Source organism: Thamnophis elegans, chromosome 5 (genome assembly GCF_009769535.1).
Source record: "Thamnophis elegans isolate rThaEle1 chromosome 5, rThaEle1.pri, whole genome shotgun sequence".
NCBI lineage: Eukaryota > Metazoa > Chordata > Lepidosauria > Squamata > Colubridae > Thamnophis > Thamnophis elegans.
In genome coordinates, this window is record NC_045545.1 from 80,245,178 (window position 1) to 80,268,481 (window position 23,304).

The window sequence follows — 23,304 nt, forward strand, 5'->3', positions numbered from 1 at the left end:
TTGAATCGCACCCGGAAGACAACCGGCAACCAGTGCAGGCCGCCTAAAAGGGGTGTAACATGGGAGCACCTAGGTACCCCCATGATAACCCACGCAGCCGCATTCTGGACCAGTTGAAGCTTCCAGGTGCTCGTCAAGGGCAGCCCCATGTAGAGAACATTACGGTAGTCCAGATGAGAAAGGACAAGGGCATGAGTGACTGTGCACAGAGCATCCCGATCCAGGATTTCTATCCTTGGAGGTTCTTTGTGCAGTGGGGCTATCTAACCATCCAATGGATAATGGCTGTTATCACTCAGAATTAACACCATCATTCATTACACCAATTTTCCCCAATTCTGTGTTCTCTAGAGATGCCAAATTTCAACTCTCGCTATTCCAAGCTGATTAGATTTCCTACCAAAATGAAAGGTAGCTAATTGCGGGAAATTGTTGTACACAAGCACCAAAGTTTTATACATATAAAAAATAAAAGTTACTGTAAGGAAGTGGTTACAGAAGGTAAAAGAAATGCACATTTTGTACCCTTTCCCCAAATATATCCATGTCTATATCCAAGAAACGCTATCTCACTTGTGTCAATCAATTAACCACCCGTTTGCAGTCTCTTTCATTATACAGCATTAGGTTAATAGCATTCTACCTTGGATCCTTCAATCATATAAAGTAAAGTGTCCTTCACAGCCCACTCTAATGCATACAGTATTTTTACACACAAGTTTAAAAAGAGTTACTCCCAAGTGTACCCAGAATTTCAACTCTATCTGGGAATACACTGAAGATTCAGAAGCAAAAAGTGCAGAGTACAGCAAGAAAGTGAGAAACTGTTGATGATGAGAAAGCAGAAATTCTTAATTTCTATTTTGTGCCTGCCACCTGGCACAAATATTGCTATTGGACTCAAATTGGGTCAATGACCATGCTCAATACGGCTCATTTCAGCTTGAAGGAAAGTTTCAAGTGGTGTGCTATCACAACGCCCTGTGCTGTTCAATTTTTTTTTAATCAGCTAATACTCTTCAGGAACGAAATAAGCTTCAAAATATCTAATCAGGTTTAAGCAATGAGCTGATGTGAAGAGGATGGACTTAACACAGATTTAAATTCTGCATTTGGAAAAATTAAGTGAAAGGTGCATGTATAGGATGGGGAAGACTTGGCTAGACAGCAGTGAATGTGATAAGATCTGTATGTCCTTATTGATCAGAAATTAAACATGAGACAACTGTGTGATGCAGCTGCTACAAAGGCAAATCTTATCTTGGGGCATATTAACATGAATACAGAGTCCAGATCATGATAGTATCTTTTCCATTCTATTTTACCTGACTGTACCCCACTAGAAATACTCTATCCAATAGGAAGCACCAGAGTGCAAAAGTTTTGCTCAACTCAACCGAGTACAATATTTTAGCTGAGTGTAATATTCTAGCTTACATTTCTTTCCACCTTAAATCTAAACTCTGAGTGCTTCAATGTTCAAGTCTTAGTGCCATCTGCTCTACGACAAGATTTTTTCCTTTGTTACAGGAAAGTGAAGAAAATGGAAAGAAAGATGAGGGGTCCTTGGTGCTCCCTGAGCTAGATTGTTTTCTTGCAGATGTTTCATTATCCAAACTAGGTAACATCATCAGTGCTAGTAAGGAGTAGGGTTTGCTCTCATTGCTAGGTCAATGTTGGTGGGAGTGTTTTAATCATTTCTTCTCCTCCAGCGTGAGGATGCAACTGCACATTTATAACCACCACCAAATACCTGGGGAAAAGTCTAATAAAACCTGCATTCTGAGAGAAAATAATGTCATGTGAATTGGGGAATGTGCATGGGAGAATTAGCATTAAGAATTTATTCTTAATAAATATCCAAAAAGGCAGGGATAGGGGGATTTATGCTAGGCAGAACAGATAAAGCCATACAGGTAACAACCTCCCTCAAGTATTGTGCATCAGTCCGAATCTAGGAGTTTCATTGGACAGAAAATGATATTGCATCCATGTAGTGTACAGTCTCTTCCAAACTAACAACATGAGTAAAGGTCTGTTGCTTTTGCGAAGTAGCTTCAGAGTTGTGCTTTGCACAAACGTTTCTTTAATAACTCCCAAGGAGTTGCCTATCCCTAACTTCTGATCCTTTTTCTTACCTGTCAGTTATCTCACTCCCTTTATTCTCTTTGGTTCTGGCAGCCAAGCTTGTTTTTAGCTGTTTTGCAGAAAACCTCAGGAAAGAGAGCTGGAGGTTGCAGAGGGGAAGGTGGCTGGTAATTGTAGGGTGAAATCTAAGCTTCTAACTGTTCTTCTTTTCCTGGAAATGATCATCCACTCTTACCTTTGTGTTAATAAATTGGGCAGTTTGTCCTTGCAGAACCAGGATATGAGGTTACAATTTTCTTCTCTGCCCCCAAAAACTGTTCAATAATTTCTCTTTAGGAAAAAAGACACATTTCCTTTAGAAAACCACCACAAGATGTTTTAACTGGAAAGACTCATCTCTGAATTCCTTTTTTTTTTTTGCAGAAAATTCAAGAAAATCGAAGCCAATAATCAGAATCAGTAATTGTGATTTGCGTTGGACCACCATCAAAGAAGTCAGCCTGGCATGAGGTATGTCTAGTGGCCTGTTAAACTACACTGTTGCGTTGCTCAGTTGAAAGCGTTCCCAAGGCACAGAAAATGTTCACAATGAGGACCTGAACTCAAAAGATAAGTAGCAATAAAAATGAGGAAATTAAATAAGTCAACCCCCCCCCCCAGAAAAAGGAAAAGACATTTGAAACATTTGTCATCTCAACAGTTGACTCAGCACTTTCCAGGAAAGTAGAACCCATCCCAGGCAGACAATTTTTTCCTTCCCAGTTACATGCATTTGTTTTCAGTTTGATAATATAAAAGTACAAAACTGAATCGCGGGTATAAGTTTTCTCTGCTTCGTTTGACTGTGAGGGTTTTTTGTTTTGTTTTAACTGAATTATTCAGTCTTCCAGCAATGTTCCCCAGCCAGTGCAGATTGTTTATCCAACTGTCGGACATCGTTCGATGATGAATACACATTTATTGAGTCTGTAAGCACTGTGCAAAGAAGAAAAGCGAAGTCCTTGCCCCTACGAGGTGAGGTTTTGAATAACTTGGGGGAGAAAACCTTCGTCTCAGGTACTTTAGGACATAGAGAGGAAGACAGCTGACTAAGGTGATCACAGTCACCTTCCATAAGAATGATAAAGTTGCTATGAAGTAACATCTGCAAGAAAGAAGATATTTCTCTGTCACTGACTGTAAATAAAAGGACATGTTTTCACAGCTAATTTTGTTCGCTTTTAATAAAAATGCAGATTAATAATCCAATTGCAGTCCTTCTATTTCAGTAGCAACTATAATAGAATTATGAACTCAGAATAAGAAATGTTAACAGGAAATTGTTAATGATACCCAGTTTGTTGCTTAGCAAAACTCCTGCTGGTTCGTGGCAATCTCATAGCAATGAGTTTTAATTTTACCTTTGGGGCCAATTTGTTTTCCTATTCCCTGTCTGCTGAGTACAGAGGGAAAAATATTAAGCACAGCAGTTCATATATTTCCAACAGGCCTCATAATAATCCTCAATAAAGGCTACCAGTTCTGGGCTACAAAAATCCAGATTATGATTAGATGGCGAAAAGAAAAGAACAGAAAAGAAAAGTAAAGGATAAAGTAAAGTTAAATTAAATGTAAAGATTAAAGTAAAATAAAGTAAAATAAAAGTAAAGTTTAAGTAAAAGAAAAGTAAAAAAAGTAAAAAAGTAAAAAAGTAAAAGAAGAGTAAAAGAGTAAAAGAGTAAAAGAGTAAAAGAGTAAAAGAGTAAAAGAGTAAAAGAGTAAAAGAGTAAAAGAGTAAAAAAAGTAAAAGTAAAAGTAAAAGTAAAGTAAAAGTAAAGTAAAAGTAAAGTAAAAGTAAAAGTAAAGTAAAAGTAAAGTAAAGTAAAGTAAAAGTAAAGTAAAAAGTAAAGTAAAAAGTAAAAGTAAAGTAAAGTAAAAGTAAAAGTAAAAGTAAAGTAAAAGTAAAGTAAAAGGAAAGTAAAAGTAAAGTAAAAGTAAAGTAAAGTAAAAGTAAAAGTAAAGTAAAAGTAAAGTAAAGTAAAGTAAAAGTAAAGTAAAAGTAAAGTAAAAGTAAGTAAAAGTAAAGTAAAAGTAAAGGAAAAGTAAAGGTAAAGGTAAGGTAGGTAAAGTAAAGGTAAAGTAAGGTAAAGTAAAAGTAAAGTAAAGGTAAAGTAAAGGTAAGTAAAGGTAAAGTAAAAGTAAGCGAAGCGAAGCGAAGCGAAGCGAAGCGAAGCGAAGCGAAGCAAAGCAAAGCAAAGCAAAGCAAAGCAAAGCAAAGCAAAGCAAAGCAAAGCAAAGCAAAGCAAAGCATTGTCTCTTGTTGCATTGTAGCAGCTTCCTGGATTTTTATAGCATGGTTCTGATAGCCCTGTATCAATGTTATTACAATTCTGCCAGCAAACTTTCAGGGGCAGTGGGTGGGGTTTTTTACATTAAAAGGTAAAGGTTTCTACCGTCCAGTCATGTCCAACGCTAGGGGCCTGTGCTCATCTCTGTTTCTTAGCTGAGGGAATCAGCATTGTCTGAAGACTTTTCCATGGTCATGTGGTCAATATACACTGAAGTGGTACCTATTTACCTACTCACATTTGTTTGCTTTCAAACTGCTAGGTGGGCAGGAGATGGTAACGCGAACTCACTCCATCGCATGGCACTCGGGTCTCGAACCTGGGCTGTCAGCTTTCCAGTTGAGAAGCTCAAGCATCTTTAACTGCTGAGCCACTGCCCTTGCCCCCTCCGCATTCCCCTTTTCCTTCCTCCCAAGTGGCAATTCTAGATGATTGGAAAGATGATTTAACCATTTCCCAAAGCTGTTTTTTTTTTTTGCACAGGTTAGTCTATAAAATATTATCTTGGTAAACAGTTTGTGGACATTTTAAAAGGTAGAACAGGTGAAACTGATTTTAAATTATAACTGTAAAATAAATCTCTGACTTTAAAATTATATTTGAAGTACAAACTTGGTATCCAGTGGAATGTTTAGGCTGCGGAATATTTTTTAATAAGCCTGCTTGTCAAGCTGCACAGATGTGGAGGATAAAAATAGAAATTTGGGAAATTTAACTTAAAATTCGGCATTGATGGTTTCAGATTGGGACCATTCCAACTGTCAATCAAGGACCGCCATATTGTCTCACTCTAAGTGCAAGACTGCTTTGCAAAGGAGCTGTAATGTTCTAAATGTTTTTTCTCTATTATCAAAGCCTTCAATTACTTGATTTGTTCCATTTTCACTACATGAGCCGACTAACAACAGATGGAAAATAAGCCCCTAGTAAACAGATATTACTTGACAGAAAAAGTGTCAATTAGGGAAACTGGGGGGATAGTTGAGTGATTTCCCAACTCTGTAATTTCAGTACAGCTGTGAAACTTTTATTTTCTAGAAGCCATTCTCAATCCAGCTTTTATAATCCCCCCCCCTCCAATTTCTAGTCCCTAAACAAGCAGCCTAGAGACACAGTGGTTTAAAACCAAGATCGGCTTCTTACTGTTAATCTTGAATTCATGAGAGATAATCTTTCCTGATGTTTATCTAAAGCTTGATCAAAAACCATTTCAGTTCTTTAGGTACCTTGCAAAATAACTCATACCTAACTGCCTTAGGGACGCAGTGGCTCGTGCTAAGAGGCTGAGCTTGTTAATGGGACAGGTCGGCAATTCGGCGGTTCGAATCCCTAGCGCTACGTAATGGAGTGAGCTCCCGTTACTTGTCCCAGCTTCTGCCAACATAACAGTTTGAAAGCATATAAAAAATGCAAGTAGAAAAATAGGAAACCAACTTTGATGGGAAGGTAACAGCGTTCCGTGTGCCTTCGGTGTTAGTCATGCCAGCCACAGGACCATGGAGATGCCTTCGGACAGCGCTGGCTCTTTGGCTTTGAAACGGGATGATAGCACTGCCCTCTAGAGTTGGGAATGACTAGCACATATGTGCAAGGAGAACCTTAACCTTTACCTGCCTATACTTTACAATTTCAATAAAAATGTGACATAGAAAATGATCATCAATTTCCAGCTTCATTATTTAGTAGAAGATTGGAGTTCTTTCCATTTTGCAAATAATTGAGAAGTTTGAAGAAAGACAACACAAAAGATAGTTACCGATAAATTCATGTAAGAAGACCAGTGAGCAATGTAGCATGACAGACTGGTAATTCTGCACTATCATGAGCCAGTGCACGTCTGAATGGTCAGTGCCACCATCAGCAGTTCAGTGAGGATCAAGGATGTGAAGGAAATTCCACAATGTGGACAAATTCGACTCAAAAAAGCAGAAGTGCACCATACATAATTATGCTCCCTGAAATGATAGGAAATGAAAGAGTTACAGTATCAACCAAAATGACAATTGCTGTCGACTATCTATAATGTACAGGGTTGAATGAAAGGAATGTTTCCAAATGATCCTTGAGCTGAACGATTTTGATAGAATCCAAAGCTTTGAAAATTGCCCAGTTCAGGACACAAAAATATCTCTTTTTTGTGGCAATACATGCGTAGGATTGTACCTCATGAGCTGCCAATGAAGCAAGTTGTGAAATTGGATCTCATTGTTTTACCTTATCCGTCCCTATAACCCAGAGTTGACATCAGGCAAACGTCCACATTTTGCTAATTGAAGGAATATCTTTGGTGGGCATCGTTGGATGAGGCATTTGTTGAAGAGATGAAAGGACTACCAACCCCTACTCAAGAGACAGAGTTTTTTGGTGTGGAAAGATTTCAAAAGTTTGTCATCATTGGCAGAAAGTGTTTAGTGAATAGTGGTAACTATGTGGAGAAGTAAATGCAAGTAACAAAAGAGCTTATTTTAAGGATTATATTCCTGTTTCACTTATTAAACCCTTCTTAAAATTATGGAGTATAAAATATATACTTCTCATTCAACCTGTCTACAATCATACTTGTTACCCGTCCTGTTGGAGCCAAACCTAGGAATAACAGACGGTGACTCTTCCAAGGCTGAGTTATTTATTGTTTCACACCTACAGACAACATCTTGCTAAACTGAACACTCTGTTATCTGTATCTACAATATACTCTGTGAACTATAAAAGAGGGGCTATCTTCATCTTATTTCTCTACAAATCTCTATGCTGAGTTGCCTTTTACTCCTCTGGAATGTACCCCCTCCCTCCTGTGAATCTACCTCCTGATGAAATGAGTCTGTAATTGCCAGCCAGCTCATAGACAGCTCCCCCCCCCACATGATGGGGAGGGCCAAATTATAATTTTATAATCATATAATTAGAACTGCAGGGAAAAAAAACAATTGCTAACAACCTGCCTTATGTTGAGGATCTTTACACTGCACGAGTCAAAAAGAGGGCCATGAAAATATTTACAGACCCCTCTCATCCTGGCCATAAATTGTTTCAACTCCTACCCTCAAAACGACGCTATAAGGCACTGCACACCAAGACAACTAGACACAAGGACAGTTTTTTCCTGAACGCCATCATTCTGCTAATTCCCTCACTACTGTCAAACCTTTCAGTAAGGCTGCATTACTATTACTATTAGTCTTCTCATCATTATTATCATCCATCTCCTCCCACTTATGTATCCTTACAATTATTGAATGTTTCCTGATTGCTTATTTGTACCCTATGACTATCATTAAGTGTTGTACCTTATGATTCTTGACAAATGTATCTTGTCTTTTTATGTACACTGAAAGCTTATGCACCAAAGACAAATTCCTTGTGTATCCAATCACACTTGGCCAATAAAAAATTCTATTCTGTTCTGTTCTATTCTATTCTATTCTATCTATTCTATTCTATCTATTCTATTATATTCTATTCTATTCTATTCTACTCTGCTCTATTCTAAAACTTGCAGAACTTTATCTCACCAGTGGAAATGGCTTTAGTACTTTGATCAATTCAGAAGAACCTGTCTTCTACAGTTCTGTTATTACACAACCCCCCTAAAATAGAGTTCCAATAGTTCTTGCAGTGTCTTTTCCCCAGCCTGGCCTATTCTGCACGGCTAACTACTGAAATAGTTTCCTAAAGAGAAATGATTAGTGTGTATGGGGAGACCTTATTTTTATCTAGTGATCTGTGTATTCATGATTCATTCTATGTTTGCAAATAAGCCTGCAAAACAATGAAGTCTATCCTACAAAAATGATTACTGGCCTGTTTGGCAAAGAAATGCTTAAAAAACTCTGATTCTCTTATAAAAGCCTTATTGGAACAAATTGCACAAGAGAATTGGTGAGTTCTCCATCAGTAGATGGGCTGAAACTGAGGCAAAACATACATTTCTCAAGGATGTTCCAATTTGACATTCCAAAAATTAGAGCTGGAATTGGTGTTGGTTATGTATTTAGTAGCTGGTATAGGAACATGAAAATGTAAACAGGTAACAAGCATAATGAAGAGTAAGAAACAAGAAACCTTCATCACACACAGAGGAGGAAAGAATGGAAAAAAGACTACTGGATTTGAATCCAAGGAAAATATGCTTTCAGGAATCAGTGCTTTCTCGTATCTGTGTGCATGATTGTTGTTTTCTTCCAAAAGTAATCCCACCTACTTCAATCAGTACTGCTTCAAAGCAAGGGCATTAGACTCGATGGCCTGAAAACCTCTTTCCCAGTCTATGATTCTGTCAGCTGCATTATGTAGAACAGACCAGGAAATCAACTTCCTCAAATGGCTAATATCATTTTTATTGAGATTAGCTATAAAATCCCAGAATCTTGCAAGTCTGATTGTGCTGTGCCTCTTCCGACTTCTTATAGTTCCCTGAATGAGGGAGACTGCTCATTCAGGGAACTCAGGGAGCTGCCTGAGCCACTTCTGAATGCTATCTCTTGTTCTAAACTTAGAAAAAATGTTTCAGTCCCTTTTGCCTAGGTTGGTTTCTGCATATCTGAATACTTCTTTCCTATGTTCTACACCTTTTCTCGTGAAAGAAATGGAAACATTCCTCCTATCCAATTTTACATGATATCATTATAATTTTGCACATCTGTAGTATGGATGAAACTTTCTAGCTTAAGGCTCAGAGGGACTTGGAATTGATTCTCAGATATAATCCAAAGTATGTATAAGCAACTAGACCCAATACATTCAGCAGGAACTTTCATTCACAGACAGACACACACACACACACACACACACACAGAGAAGGTAGCTGAGCATGTAAGAAGATAGGATGGGAAGACAAGAGTGACTTTGCATTCTGCTTGTGGCTGATCAGAGAATGGCTTCACGGCATCCTAGAGATTCAGCTGCAGACATAAGTCATGACCTCAGCATGAGTAATCTACGCTGATGAGTAATTCGGAGCCTAATTTGAAAAGCAATTTGACCAGTGACTCAAGATTAAGCCATAAAATACAGATTCAAAGAATAACCTTTCCACCATCTGGGAAGAGCTCGGTTTGGGGCCATTCTTGGGCAAAAGCTACTAGCCAAATTGCCTGGTGTGATCCATCAAGGGGGTGAAGTCATTCGACCCACAGAACGTAATAGGAGAAGAGTCCTGGCTTAGAAATCTTTCCCACGATGTCTCATTTTTCCTGACTGACCAGAAGCTGTGTGTCCAAATAAAGGCTTTCCTATTGTTTCCCGCATTGATACAGCCCTTGAAAATAATTTCTGTTGGAATGTTCTCTCATACATCTCTATCACCATCACAGCATATTTATTTTCCTGATTTTGCTTCTCTAAAGTACCAAAGATGAGACAAATGGTTGCACTAGTGAATGAGAAGATACACTTGAAAATGAGTGGACAATGGGTCACAATCTTCTTTTACTTTGCATTCAGAGGAACAAGGGCAGAATCCCTATCTTACTTCCTGAGTTTAAGCCATTACTATGGTACCTTGTAGCCCCGTGATGGCAAACCTATGGTACGCGTGCCACAGGTGGCACACAGAGCTCTCCCAGCTCAGCTCCAGCGTGCATGCAGGTACACCTCCCGCTGCCACACATGTACGGGGGTGAGTTGCATGCGAGAGTTGCACACACAGGGGGGCAGGATACATGTGCGGGGTTTGCATGCACAGGGAAGGAGCGCACACTGCATGCATGGTGTCACACGTGGAGGTGCATGCAAGGGGAGGGGGAGTGCGGGGGGCACACGTGCATTGCATTATGGGTGTGCAAGCACATGCTTTCAGCACGCGGTGACGAAAAGGTTAGCCATCACTATTGTAGCCAGAAAATTTATTTCAAAATGAAGTCATTTCAATTCCTTCACTGAATTCAGTTATTTCTTGGATTCTAGGCCATGCTGTTCCTTTTTCTTCTGCTGATCAGCAGAAATGTCACTGATAAAAGGCAAATCCCCAAAAGGTACAGCTTCAAGGTAGAAAAGCTGTAGGAATTATAGCTTTGGGCTACTTGGAAGTACTGTGTAGCTCCAGCACTTAGTAGAAAAATGGAGGAAGAACTTATACGACTGGAGCACGTAAGCTGGACGGAATGGTTTTGCTATTCAGCATTTGGCTTATGGATTGGAGGAACCTGAGATAAGTGACAATGATCTGTCTGTGGTGCATGTGGGATAAGAGACTGCAATGGTCTTCATCAGAACCACTTTAATATACCAGACCTTTCAAGGTGGAAATGTAGAACAGAACCAAGAACCCTACTATCGATGACAGCTTGATGGGTTCATCGCTGCTGCATCTAATTGCATATTGCAGAAAAGGGAACCATAGTTCTGCCAATGGTAGGCCTCAGATGACATAGATCAATTTCCTACGAAATTGTTGATCATTGCTCTATCTGTGCTCACACTGATACTAGAGATAAATCTGTTCTTGGTCTGCGTGTCTCTGGCTTACCTCCAGGCCACTGGTTTTATCAGCTACACTACAGGCTTTCTGGTGAGAAGGAGGAAAAGACTGCAGCCAAAGTCTGAAGAAATATGATCACTCAGCAGAAACTAAACAGAACTCCTGATGGCCAATGAGAACAAATTGAGAGCTCTCTGCAATTTGCCAGCTCTCTTTATAAACTAGCCAAATTTCTTTTTTGACCGAGAATTACATGAAGCCAAATTTGGAGAACAATTTATTTGTTCAGAATATTCAGAAACACCCTGATGAATAAAGGAAACCACTTACCTTGGTAGATACTTATTAAAACCCAGATCAAAAATGTCTTATAAGATAACGGCCTTCCCTAAAAAAATGAAAGGGCAGAAAAATGAAAATGAAATCTGTCTCATATGTGTTTAACGTCAAAGTCACAAACAGAAATTTGAAAGGAATTAATGAATGAAAGAAACGTTGAACCTTCAGGAGATCTTTGTAGAGCTCTGGATACAACATGGCCACTACCGCTTTGACATCTTTGTCCAGCACTAGAGAGAATACTGGAAACATGGTGTAGAGGGTAGAATACCTGAAAGCAGGAACACAAGAAATGCCAGCTGAAGGTAACAGTCTACCAATTTTAGTTTTCTTGGCAAACCCTTTCTTTGTTTATACAATGGTAGGACATATAGACAAAAAGCAATATTTCAACTTCAAAATTTACCTGTGCCAGAGGTTGTCATTGGCAGGGGCCACATTTAACACATTTGCAGAGGACTAAGGAGTAATGATGTAAAGGTGGAAGACAGAATGGGATACAACAAAGGTAGAGCCCATTTTTTCTCCACCTTGGGTTTATTTTAGAAAACTTTCTTTCTTTCTTCTTTTTTCTTTCTTTCTTTTCTTTCTTTCTTTTTCTTTCTTTCTTTTTTTCTTTCTTTTTTTTCTTTCTTTCTTTCTTTCTTTTCTTTCTTTTCTTTCTTCTTTCTTTCTTTCTTTCTCTTTCTCTCCTCTCTCTCTCCCTTTCTTCCCCTACCTTCCTTCCTTCCTTCTTTCTTTCCCTCCCTCCTTCCAGATTTCTATTACAACTACTGTTTCCTATTTCAAAATAGTGGGCAACCATAAATGCACCAGGATTGTTGAAGCTCGTACTTTATATATAAAATGCATGGCTAAAAGCTGTGCTGTCTCAGTAGATGGCATCTGGGTTCAGAAAGTAAGCAGGGTTGGGTCTGACTAGCCTGTGAATGGGAGATCCCCAGGGAAACGAGGACTGTGTTAGAAGAGGTAAAGAAAATCTTAAGAAGTCAGTGGGAAATCATTTCTGTGGTGTTACTACAAAAACTATGCAGATGAATTTCTATGGCAGCTAGAAATCAAGGTTAACTCTCTGGCAGTATGTAAGTATGTAAGTGTTTACTACTAATTCTGCAAAATAACCCTGAATATTGTCCATGGAGATTCTTAGTCCTCCAGGTCATGGTTGTCCCAAAGGTGCTTTTTCAAGAGGCAACAGGACTTCCTTGCTTTTTCTTTGAAGATGTTTTGTTTCTCATCAAGAAGCTTCTTCACTCTGCCTGGATGGTGGGGAATGGAACGATTTATATTCCTTCTAGACAGCTGGTCATTTGCATTCTTTTTACAGAGTCATTGAGGCCACTTGGAGATTTATCTGTTACTCGGGGTCACCTGAGTGGTGCAAATGGGTTTGGAGCTTCTTGGAACTGCAGAAAGAGCTCCACACCTATTTGCATTAAGTGTACTCAAGACTCTCTGAAAAGAATGCAAATCACCAGCTGTTTGCAAGGAATATAAATTCTTCCATTCCCCGACATTCAATCAGAGCTGAAGAAGCTTCTTGGATGAGAAGCGAAACATCTTCAAAGACAAATCTTATTGCTTCTTGAAAAAACACCTTTGGGACAACCCTGATATTAAAATCTGAAGAGCTGAAAGACTGCAGGTCCTAAGAAGCTATTTAATATAATCAGTGTCTTAACTGAACGAGGTCAGGATGCTGTGCAGACTGGTTCTCTTTCTCAGCTAGTGTTACCGGATACTTTGAATTGGAAAAGATCAGTTCCTGGAACTGTCTGAGTACAAATTAGATACTCTACTACTCAGCTACTAACTTTCCCCCATTGTTAATGTCTAAGAGCTGCTTAACCTCTAAAATACCATTTGTAAAGAAAGCAATAAGCCTTATGTGCTGCATAAATGTGGTAACCAGATATGCAAAAAAAAAGAGAAAAGAAATGCACACGTACAAATCAAGAGTTGGAACTGCTTGCATTTTCTTGGCCAGATTATATTTTGAACCAAACCTCAAAGTATGCTGCTATATTATGTGTGAAATGGTCCAAAGATCCAGGACTTAATTTTATCCCAAACGCAACAGGACTCAGCCTCAAAGCTTCCCTATGCTGCTGGGCTTTCACCCAAAAAAATGGTGATGTGGGGCACTGGCATTCATTTTATTTTCTTTCTGCAGACAAGTCATATTATAAAAACATGGCTGCACGATTTTGTTTACTTAAAAAAAAAAAAACTGCGCCCTGCTTTTTGCTTTCAGAAAACACTTCCCTACCTCCCGCCCAGTATTTTATACTGCTGCTTCTGGGATACAAAAGTTGCTTTAACAGCTAAAATTGGTCCTAATGGGGGTCCATGTGCTTTTTAATGGTTGCTGGATTAAAGTTGCTTTGAAACGGTGCATCTTCAAAGTGTCCTGCTTCGTTCTGATAAGCGCAGTAGAGGCAGGAAGGAAAGAGCGCGACATTTTAGCCTGTGCTACTCATTGCCATGACCGTTTTCAAACTCAGGAAGGCTTCAAACAAATCTCATTATACATTTTAACGATACCACAGGGAATGTTTTGGCTCTTACCCAATGATGAGAAAGCCTTGATAGAGCGGAACAGAAGCAAAGTAAAACCGAAGAGAAAATGCCTATGGAATAAAATGCAAGGAATTATTAGGCTTCAAAGCAAAAAGAAAGTAGAGTCAGTGACAACTATCTCTTCGGCTACCTCTTAATGGAAAGAGTTCGTGCTCCCTCATTTGTCAACTAAGGCACAAGTAGCAAAGATTAACACTCAAGACTCAGGAATAGAAGAGACCACAGGTGGCTTCTCCACCCAGAAAGGTTTGGCAATTTAGAAAAGGAGACATTGCTGTTCATGGTAAATTAAATCTAACGAAAGAGTTTTTTTTAAAAAAAAAGGTTTCCAAAAGATATTCAATAATTCAATAATTTTTGAAGGTCATTATAGATCAAAACCAGAGATATTTGGCTAAGGCTGATGGGATAAAATTTTGGAAAAACTGCATGGGATTCTATTCCTATATATGATAATTACAGTAAGTCTTTTATATCCCCAATAGTGGGAAGAGTTGACATTATCTACAATGCAAGAATGGTTGGCAAAGTTGATGGTGAGATATTGAAACTGGGAATCTCATTAGAGAAAAAGACATTGACAAACTTTAATGCTAATGAAAGTCTTTGGACTTTTGCACAAAGAGAAAAAAATGAAATTATGACATGAGTTTGGGGACTATTTATTCATAGATTATTTTAAAAATTAATCTACTCTATGGTTGTAACCATAGAGCAAAGTTGAATTACCTTTTATGTATATCTCTGTAAAAGAGTCTGAAACATTCTTTCTTATTTTGCATTTCTGCTTCTTCCTATATTTTTACTTTTTCTTCTTTTCCATCCTTTGTTATCAGTTATTAGTTTTTTTATCTTTCTACTTTAAAATTTAATACAATTATTGTATTAAAAGTGATTATAAGTGATGCAGAGAGCGTACAGATGCAAAATATAAAATGAAAGCTACATGATCCCAAATCAGTGTAACTCACGGACAAGTTACTATCTGCTTCGCACATGGAAGAGAAACCTACCACTGTGATGGTAAACCTATGGCACGGGTGCCAGAGGTGGCATGCAGAACCTTCTCTGTGGGCATGTGCGCTGTCGCCAGCTGCTCTTCCAGTTTCTGGTGTACACATGCACACTGGCCAGCTGGTCTTCGCATGCGCCACACTGGAAACCCAAAGACCAGCTGCCAGGTACGTTCATGCATGGTTTTTTGGCCAGTTTTTGGTGCAAAAAATGACCTGAAAAATGAAGGCTGGAAAATGGCCAAAACAGGTTAAAGGTTCCCCCAGTGCCTTATCAGATGAATGTGAGAAAGTAGGAACTTACAGACCAAACAGAAACAGTGCTCAATTCTTTTTCCAGACCCGCAGTAAAGCATTTCTTAAAATATGACTTTTAAAATTCTTATCCAATTTTTTGTTGAATAACAGATAAGCATGCCAACCAATATACCAGATCGTGTCCCTCGATATTCAGTATTCTATCATTAGTTAAATGAATCCAATCACTAATTACAGATAGCGCCACTGCATCATAATATAGTTTTAGATTAGGTAATTTCAAGCCTCCTCTCTCGCGTACATCTTGCATTATTTTCATCTTTACCCTTGGCTTCTTTCCTGCCCATACAAATTTGTTGATACCCTTCTGCCATTCTAAAAGATTCGCATCTTTTTGAGTATAGGTAACATTTGAAAGAGAAATAAAATTTTGGTAGGATGTTCATTTTCACTGCCGCTATCCTACCCAACAAAGATAAGTGCAATTTCTCCCATTTTTTCATCTCTATCTGTATACTATGCCAAAGTGGTTCATAATTATGCTTATATAATTTCCCGTTTGAGGTTAAAATATTAACCCCAAGATATTTGACTTTTTTGACTACCTCACATCCTAGCATCCCTAACAGTGCTCAATTCTTGTTTAATTGATTTCTCCCATTTTCTCTGCCACTTAGACAGAGCAAAATAAAATACTATGTGGGTTTAAAAAAACACAACCGTTGAAACCCTTCTTCTATCAGGAGTCAAGTGACCAAAGACACTAAACATGTGCAGGAACATCACTGACCTGCATGGTACTGATGCACAAACTTCTGTGGATCACAAACTGGCTGAGAGCAGCAGATCTTTTGTAGCTGTTTCTTCCATGCACCATTAGCCGCCCCAGGTGCTTAAACTGAGTGATGGAGAAATCGGCTGCAAGGGAGGCTTGTTTTCCTTCCTAGGAATAATGTGAAACAAAAATATCAAGACCCTCCATCGTTACAAAACCAGAATTCTCCTGCCACCAAAGCAGACATTCGTTCGAGTTGTATACCCAACCCTTTGATTGCCCCGTAAGGCCATTTGAATCAGGCATCTGACCGCAGTGAACATGCCTTTTGCACAACTCCCTCACCTTTAAAACTGAGAGGTGAGGAGCTCAAAAGGGAGGATTTTTTTTTAAAAAAAAAACAGTGTCTGGTTGACTTACTGTGCTATTCTATGCAGATTATTCAGAGATAAGCCCATTTGTGTTTGTAGAGTTTACTGTTGTGTAATCACATGCAGAATGTAGCCTTAAGTAATCTGAGGCATTTACAAAATGATTTTCAGTTTTCTACCCGTGTTTTCCCCAAAATAAGCCCTGTCTTACATTTTTCCCCATCAAAAAAGATCTTAATTTGGGGGAGGGGGAATGTCATCAACTGACTCACCTCATTTGCGTGTTCACGCCTAGCCCCTTTTCGCTGTCAGAGGCCTTCAGGAATTTCTTCTGTGGCCAGCAAGGCTTTCCTAAAAGCATCTGCAGCCAATAACAGAGCTCCAGATCTATCCAGATCACTAGTATTGGCTACAGAGGCCTTCAGGAAAGCCTTGCTAGCTGCAGAAGAAATGGGCCAGCAAGGCAGGTGTTGGATGTGTGCAAGTAGTAGGGCAGCTTCTCCCCCGATCCCCACCCTAGCTTACTATTTACCTGAGCATCCTGGTGTAGGTGGGGTCTTAATTAGGGCTTATTTGGGGGTAGGGTGTTAGGAATATAATCTAACGGTTGGGTTGGCAATATATGAATCATATAGCAATGCTATACCTGTTTCTTTAAATCATACTGTAAAATGTGATTGGTTGCTGTTTTCCTCAATCGGCCATAAGAGGGAGCCAGAATGACTGTTGGTTCTCTGTTCGTTAGATGCTGGGCTGATCTGATCTGAGTGCTGTGAGCTATAGTAAGTTTTGCAACTGTTAGCAAACTTTGTGTACCCTGATTATATGATACTGGACTATGTTATTTGGATTATCCCTTAACTGAAAGACGTTGATGATGATTGTCTTATCCATGTATGACTTGGACTGTTTGATGGACTGTGATACCTCTATTTCCACAAAAGTAAAAGCCTATTTAAACTGCAGAGTGTCTGTATGCTGGTTTTTGTGTTCTCCAACAACACTCTCACAACGCTTCTCTGAACGTACTCGCTCTCCCAATGGGGAGCTTACCTAACATAGGGCTTATATGGGCACACATGTAAAAATCAAGCTAGAATTTATTTTTGGGGTAGGTCAGATTTTCGGGAAACACAGTACTTCTATTTATCGTTATTTATTTATAACACATTTTCTCTTCTTATTTGCAGGTAGTCTTTGACTTATGACCACAACTGGGACCAGCATTTCTATTGCTAAACAAGATGGCGGTGAAGTGAATTGTGCCTGATTTTCACAATCATTTTTATCATGGTCCTTAAGTGAATCATTGCAGTTGTTGAAGTGAATCAAATGGACATTAAGTGAATCCAGTTTGATATTATGACCCATGTGATGTCATCACAGCTTTCACTGCATGCTAAGGATGCCATGACTATCTCAAAATCATCTCTTAATACTTTTGGATAAGAGGGAAAATAATGCCCTGGTTAGGAATAAAATCAGATCAGAAAGGTGCAGGATGACAGTTTAATCAAAAGCACATGTCTTAAATTGGAGCTAAAAGCCTAAAAGCTTGATACCTGCCAAAACTGTGAGTGGGACATCACATCACATCTGTTGGCTCAGAAAAAAGATATATTTTTTTACTTTTCTACTGCGTCATGCCTATTTTAAGGTTTATACTTATATTTGTATGGTTTTCTCATCTCGAAATGGAAATAAGCAACTATGGTCAAAGGAGGAAGGGTCTTTGATGAATAAAGAAATGATTTGTCCAGAGAGCTTCCAAGGTTCTGTTCCAAGATGATACTCTGATTGTGAGATTACGTCTATCCATTGAACTAACATGTATCCATCTCTTCTGAAATCCCTATCATTATGACTGTTGCAAACTGAATACCATGCTGTGACTTACCTTTCCTTCAACACCGACACCACAATCTGCTTCCTGAATCATACTGACATCGTTTCCCCCGTCACCTGTAACACACAAGATCAAGGAAATTCAGGAACATTTGGAGTGGCTCAGAATGCTAGCAAACAAATACGATCCGTAGCTATTCTACAGTAAGTTTCCATTTTAAAGAACTTATCAAGGTAAAGAGAAAACAGAAGCCATGATGAGCAATATGGGGAATTATACATGGAAAACGGTTCCCGAGTCAACATTGTAAATTTATGTGAGTGAGACAGCTGTAAAATAAGAGCTCTGTTTTGGAACCACTCCTGGTATTAAAACCAACACTTTCAGTCTAATTGGGCATAAAGTACACTGTGTTGCTGCAAAGGGAGAGTTCCAACATGGGAACGCTTCCAGGACTGTTGTAACACTTTTGTATAACCTTAGAGGCAAGCCAAGTGATGGGCATAGAGTTAAGTTGTGATTTGTTTAACCTGGAGCATCTAGTGAATGAAACAGCTCATTACCACAACCTAATGAATTTCAACTAGCAGGTGAAATTAAAACAACACACACACACACACACACACCCTCTCAAAGAGACAAAGAAACACAAATTTTCCCCCATGGGATGAGGTGGAGACATCTGAAACACATCTGGCTGAAGTTCACAAGTTATCTGGAAACCACACAGGGCAAATGGTGGAAGCGCTGAATCATAAGAACATTCCCATTTTTGCCGTTTTCTTTATGGTTGAAAGCCAGTTCCAGTTCCCCTTGCTAGCCAAGGGTTGGATCTGCTTAGGTTTTACTTGGTCTGCTATAGCTAACCATAAAGAGACAAATCATTTTAGCTGTAGAGTTCCTAGCTGGCAATGACGTCCTTTTGAATGGTTACAATAATGGATTCCAGAGCTTCATTGTACATGCAACATAAAATGAAAAGAACAGCAGGAAGGATATTCTAAAATCACTAACAGTTTAGCATTTCTTTGGGCAATTATTCCAGGTCATTCAATATAGGTTTCACTGTCTCTTTTCACATTTTAACTATGCTATGGTCTCCCCCCCCCCCCCCGCTTCCCAGTATCATGAGGTGTAACGTAAGCAAGCGGAATAACTAAATAAAAGCAGAACACGTTTCACAGTGCCTGTTTTCAAGAAAAGCAGAGATAATAAAAGATGGTGGCTAAAATTCAAACCCACAAATTCTGGGGGAAGGAGCTAGAGGTGCAGTTTTAGAAAATGCAAAAAACCCAAACACTATTTGATAGCCACTGAAGTTGGAACTGCAATTTCCAAGTGAAAATCCCCTTAAGAAAACTTTGCATGTATATATAAGGGACTAACTAGATGCCCGTGCTTTGCGACGAAACTATGTGAACGGGCAATACAGGGGAAATCTGGTTCACTCTGGTTCAATCCATTGGCTCAGTGGTGGTCGGTGATTAAAACACATAAGGGAATATCATTCCCACTTGAGTCCGGAAGTAGTTTCATAGGTGGAAGGTGTAGACATTTTGGTGAGTTACCGATGTTTAGTATTGTAAGGAGCCCCAGACTGCTCCTGAGTGAAGGAGTGGACCGTCTGCCAGTTTGAACTGAGGTAACGGAATGTGAGGCAACTGGAAGTTGGAACAGAGTTCTTTTCAAGTGGGGGGGGGTAGAACTCCTTAGTATCAGAGCATATTAATTAGTATATAAGAAATACTAATGATCTGATGGCCATTTAGAAAAATCCTTTTTAGCAAGCACCTAGAAGCCAAGAGGAACATATGTGCCAAATTTCAAGTTTGTAGGCTTTACGGTTCTGGAGATTTCATGATGAGTGAGTTGTATTTGGCTTTTATATACAGTATAGATTGAATTTAAAATGTGGTTTTCTTTCATTAAGAATAAATTATTCCTTAGGAAGAACTGTTCCTTTTATCTTATTTGGAACCTATCTAAATTGAAATCTATGGAAGTAAACATCATAAATAAGGGTTAACAATATTGCTGAATTTATGCCCCTCAAACACTCAATATGGGATGAAGAAGAGTTACCTCCATCTCTCCCGGAACTGGAACTTTGGATATTTAGGACAATGCAAGAATGGCAAGGCTATTAATGCAAGTACTGTCGACCTCAAATTACAACTACTGGTTTAAAAACTATTCAAAGTTACAATGACGCTAAAAAAGTGCTTTACAACTGGTCCTTGCACTTATGACTGTTTTGATTGCGGTCACATGATCAAAATTCAAGCCCTTCACAATTTACAATGGTTAAGGTCCTGGGGTCATGTGATCATTGTTTGTGACCTTCACAGCCTGTTTCTAAGAAGCAAAGTCAATGGGGGAAAATGGATTCTCTTAATGAACATGTGATTCACTTAACAACTGCAGTGATTTGCTCAACAACTATGGGGGAAACATCAAAAAAATAAAGAACGATCCACTTAAGAAGCTGCCTTGCTTACCAATGGAAATTCTTGTCCCAACTGTGATTGTAAATTGAGGGCTACCTGTAAACTCAATTGATTAAGAGCCATCAAATCAGCTCTTAGCAATCACACAGATTTTCTCCATGGTGATGTCTTCCAAGAATACCAAAATGTCTGTGGTTATGATGGAATGGTTTAATTACTCTTCTGCAAGTGATCAGGAGGTTAGACTCAATAATCCCTTCCAATACTCTCTTTGTTTTGTGCCACCATATTACACTTGCATGGAAAGGGCTGTCTCATAGTTACATCCATGGATTTGCTTTCCTTCAGGCAGTGGTTCCTTTCATTTCATAGGGTGCTGCTTCAGAAACTCTCTAATCTTTATTAAAACACCAGAAAAATGAAAAACCCCATAGGTGTATGATGTTTAAATCACAGCTTTCTCTCTGTTTCCACCTGAGGAACCAATATACAAAGAAAGATGTTAAACTAGAGAATACAGTTGGAGAATCCCTACTATGAAAGATTGCAGGAAGGCTGGGAAATAAAGACAAGAAGAACAACTGAAAGGCTGAAGGACAATCCACTGATAGCTTATCCTACAAATGATTACTCAGCCTAGATGGCTAGAAACTAGAAAGAAAGAAAGGGCCCCCTTAATCAGGTAATTGTAAATTAGGACTAGACATTCCTCTTGAAAAGCATATCCCAAAGTTTTTATTTGAAGATGTTTCATTTCTCATCCAAGAAGTGCCTGGGTGTTTTATCCTTCCGGTAGACAGGCTTCTGCCTTTAAGAGAAGACCTCCAGGTGACCTTAATGACCTGCTAAAAGAATGCAAATGACCAGCTCTGCAAGGAGTCTAAATCCTCCTATTTCTCACCATCCAGTCAGAGCTGAAGAAGCTTCTTGGATGAGTGTGTGAAACGTTTAAAAAAAAACCAGAAAGTCCATCTGCTTCTTGAAAAAAGCACCTTTGGGAAAACCATGACCCTGGATGACTGAGAATCTCCATAGACACTTGAAGAGCATAATTAACAATGACCTATAAGAGTGGTCCCCAACAACCTGGTGGCCTGACTGAGGGAGAGAGGGGAACTGAGCAATGTGAGTGGTGGGCTGGCATGCAAAGCTCAACTTGCACAAGTGGTGGGTCAGTGTGCATGAGTGCCTGCCAGCCTGTTACTTGTGCAAATTGAGCTGCGCATGTGTATGCATGCTCTGGCCAGCCTCTCATGTAGCCCAATTCCACAGAGCCCGCAGGCTGGCGGTTGGGGACCACTGATCTGTAGATACCCCAAGAATAGTATAAAAGATATTACTGCAGTATGCGTAATCTTTGCTTTCTTGTTGTCACCTGTGTGAGGCTTAACACCTACCTACTGCGCAGGTCAGCTTCCCAGTTCTCTCCTTGAGTAAGCGTACAATTTGAGCCTTTTGTGTTGGGGCACATCTACAGCAGATGACTGCTGGACACTGGCAAGCCAGTTCCATGAACTCATACTCATAGTATTTCAAGCATACCTATTCCATGAAAAAAAAACAAAGAAACAAACAGGTAATGGGATGCAGAGATTGTTTCTTTTGCTGACCCTTGTAAGAACCTGATTTTCTAGATCAGTGTTTCTCAGTCTTGGCAACTTTACGGTACAGCTAAGAATTCTAGGATAACTTCTTAAAGTTTTCAAGGTTGAAAAACTTCACTGGAGGAATTTGGGTAAAGGCCTTTCTGGCCAAAGCTGCAGAAGCAGGAGCTGGGAGCTCCAGCCCATCTCTCACCTCCAAGGAATCCCCAGAAATCACCAGGGCGCAGTCGTGCTTGCGTCGGAAAGCATTTAGCTCCAAATGTGCTTCTCCACGGTTGGTCACCTGGAAGGGAGAGAACAGGTAGCTTAGCGTCAGCAGAGAATTCAGCGCATGTCACATGGGTGTCAAATCAGCCAGGTGGAGGGTATGGTGTCCTGATCCAAGCCCTGACACTTCTGTACTTGCAGGTCTTATTTATTTATTTAGTACCTATGTAGGCTGCCCCAATCTGTCATAATTCTGTGCAGGTGAGAAAATAAGACAATAGAAACAAAAATATACATAATCCAAAAAAGAAAAAGAAAGGTTAAGGTTAGGAGAAAGTAACAAGCCAATACAAGGGACCACTGTCCACTCTACTTCATGGCCTTGGGGAAAATCTAGATTTTAAAAGTTTGTCTAAGTGAGGCCAGCACTTTATGAATCTTGGTGGATGAGGAATTGTGTTTCAGAGAGCAGGAACCTTGACAAAAAAAGGGGCCTGCTTTCTGGTTCCCATCACATAGTCTATTGGAACTGAAGGATGTCAACCTACATGAGAATGTATGAGATGGGCAGAAATAAATTCAGATAACAAAGCCCTATTCCATGAAGGTCTTTATAAGTAATATCCAAGACCTTGAATTGCACCTAGGGCCTTATGGTAACTATTGTAGTTACCATGCAGAAGTGTTACCTGAACACATCACAGCATGCTCATAATTGCTCATGCACTACATTTCAAGTGGTCTTCAAGACTACACTGCAATTGTCCAGACATAAGGTGACCAAAGTATGAATGACTCTCTTAAAGGCCTTTGACTGCAAGCACGACTGACACACTAAATTAATTTGGGTGAAAGTCCTCCTGACAACAGCTGCTGCCTGCTATTCAAGCAGAAGATACGAGCCCTGAAAGATCTCCAGATTGTGATTAATCCTGAAAATGATATTTGGGATATTCAGGACCAAATATGGATGGAAGCAGGTGGGTGGGGATCCAGATAATCACAACTGCCCAGTCTTGTAAGGATCGAGC

General features: G+C 39.4%; 1 protein-coding gene across 1 annotated transcript in view; it reads right to left on the reverse strand.

The window, feature by feature from the left end:
• Window positions 1–1,329: 1,329 nt before the first annotated feature.
• The window catches only part of ATP9A (ATPase phospholipid transporting 9A (putative)), a 102,521-nt gene continuing 80,546 nt past the window's right edge, over window positions 1,330–23,304 (reverse strand). The window contains 11 exon segments of the mRNA XM_032218112.1: window positions 1,330–3,218; window positions 6,157–6,249; window positions 6,252–6,311; window positions 6,314–6,370; window positions 11,164–11,221; window positions 11,335–11,443; window positions 13,741–13,802; window positions 15,814–15,966; window positions 18,067–18,131; window positions 21,860–22,004; window positions 22,260–22,349. Of these exon segments, the coding sequence (XP_032074003.1) occupies window positions 3,046–3,218; window positions 6,157–6,249; window positions 6,252–6,311; window positions 6,314–6,370; window positions 11,164–11,221; window positions 11,335–11,443; window positions 13,741–13,802; window positions 15,814–15,966; window positions 18,067–18,131; window positions 21,860–22,004; window positions 22,260–22,349 (1,065 nt within the window). The 3' untranslated portion in view covers window positions 1,330–3,045.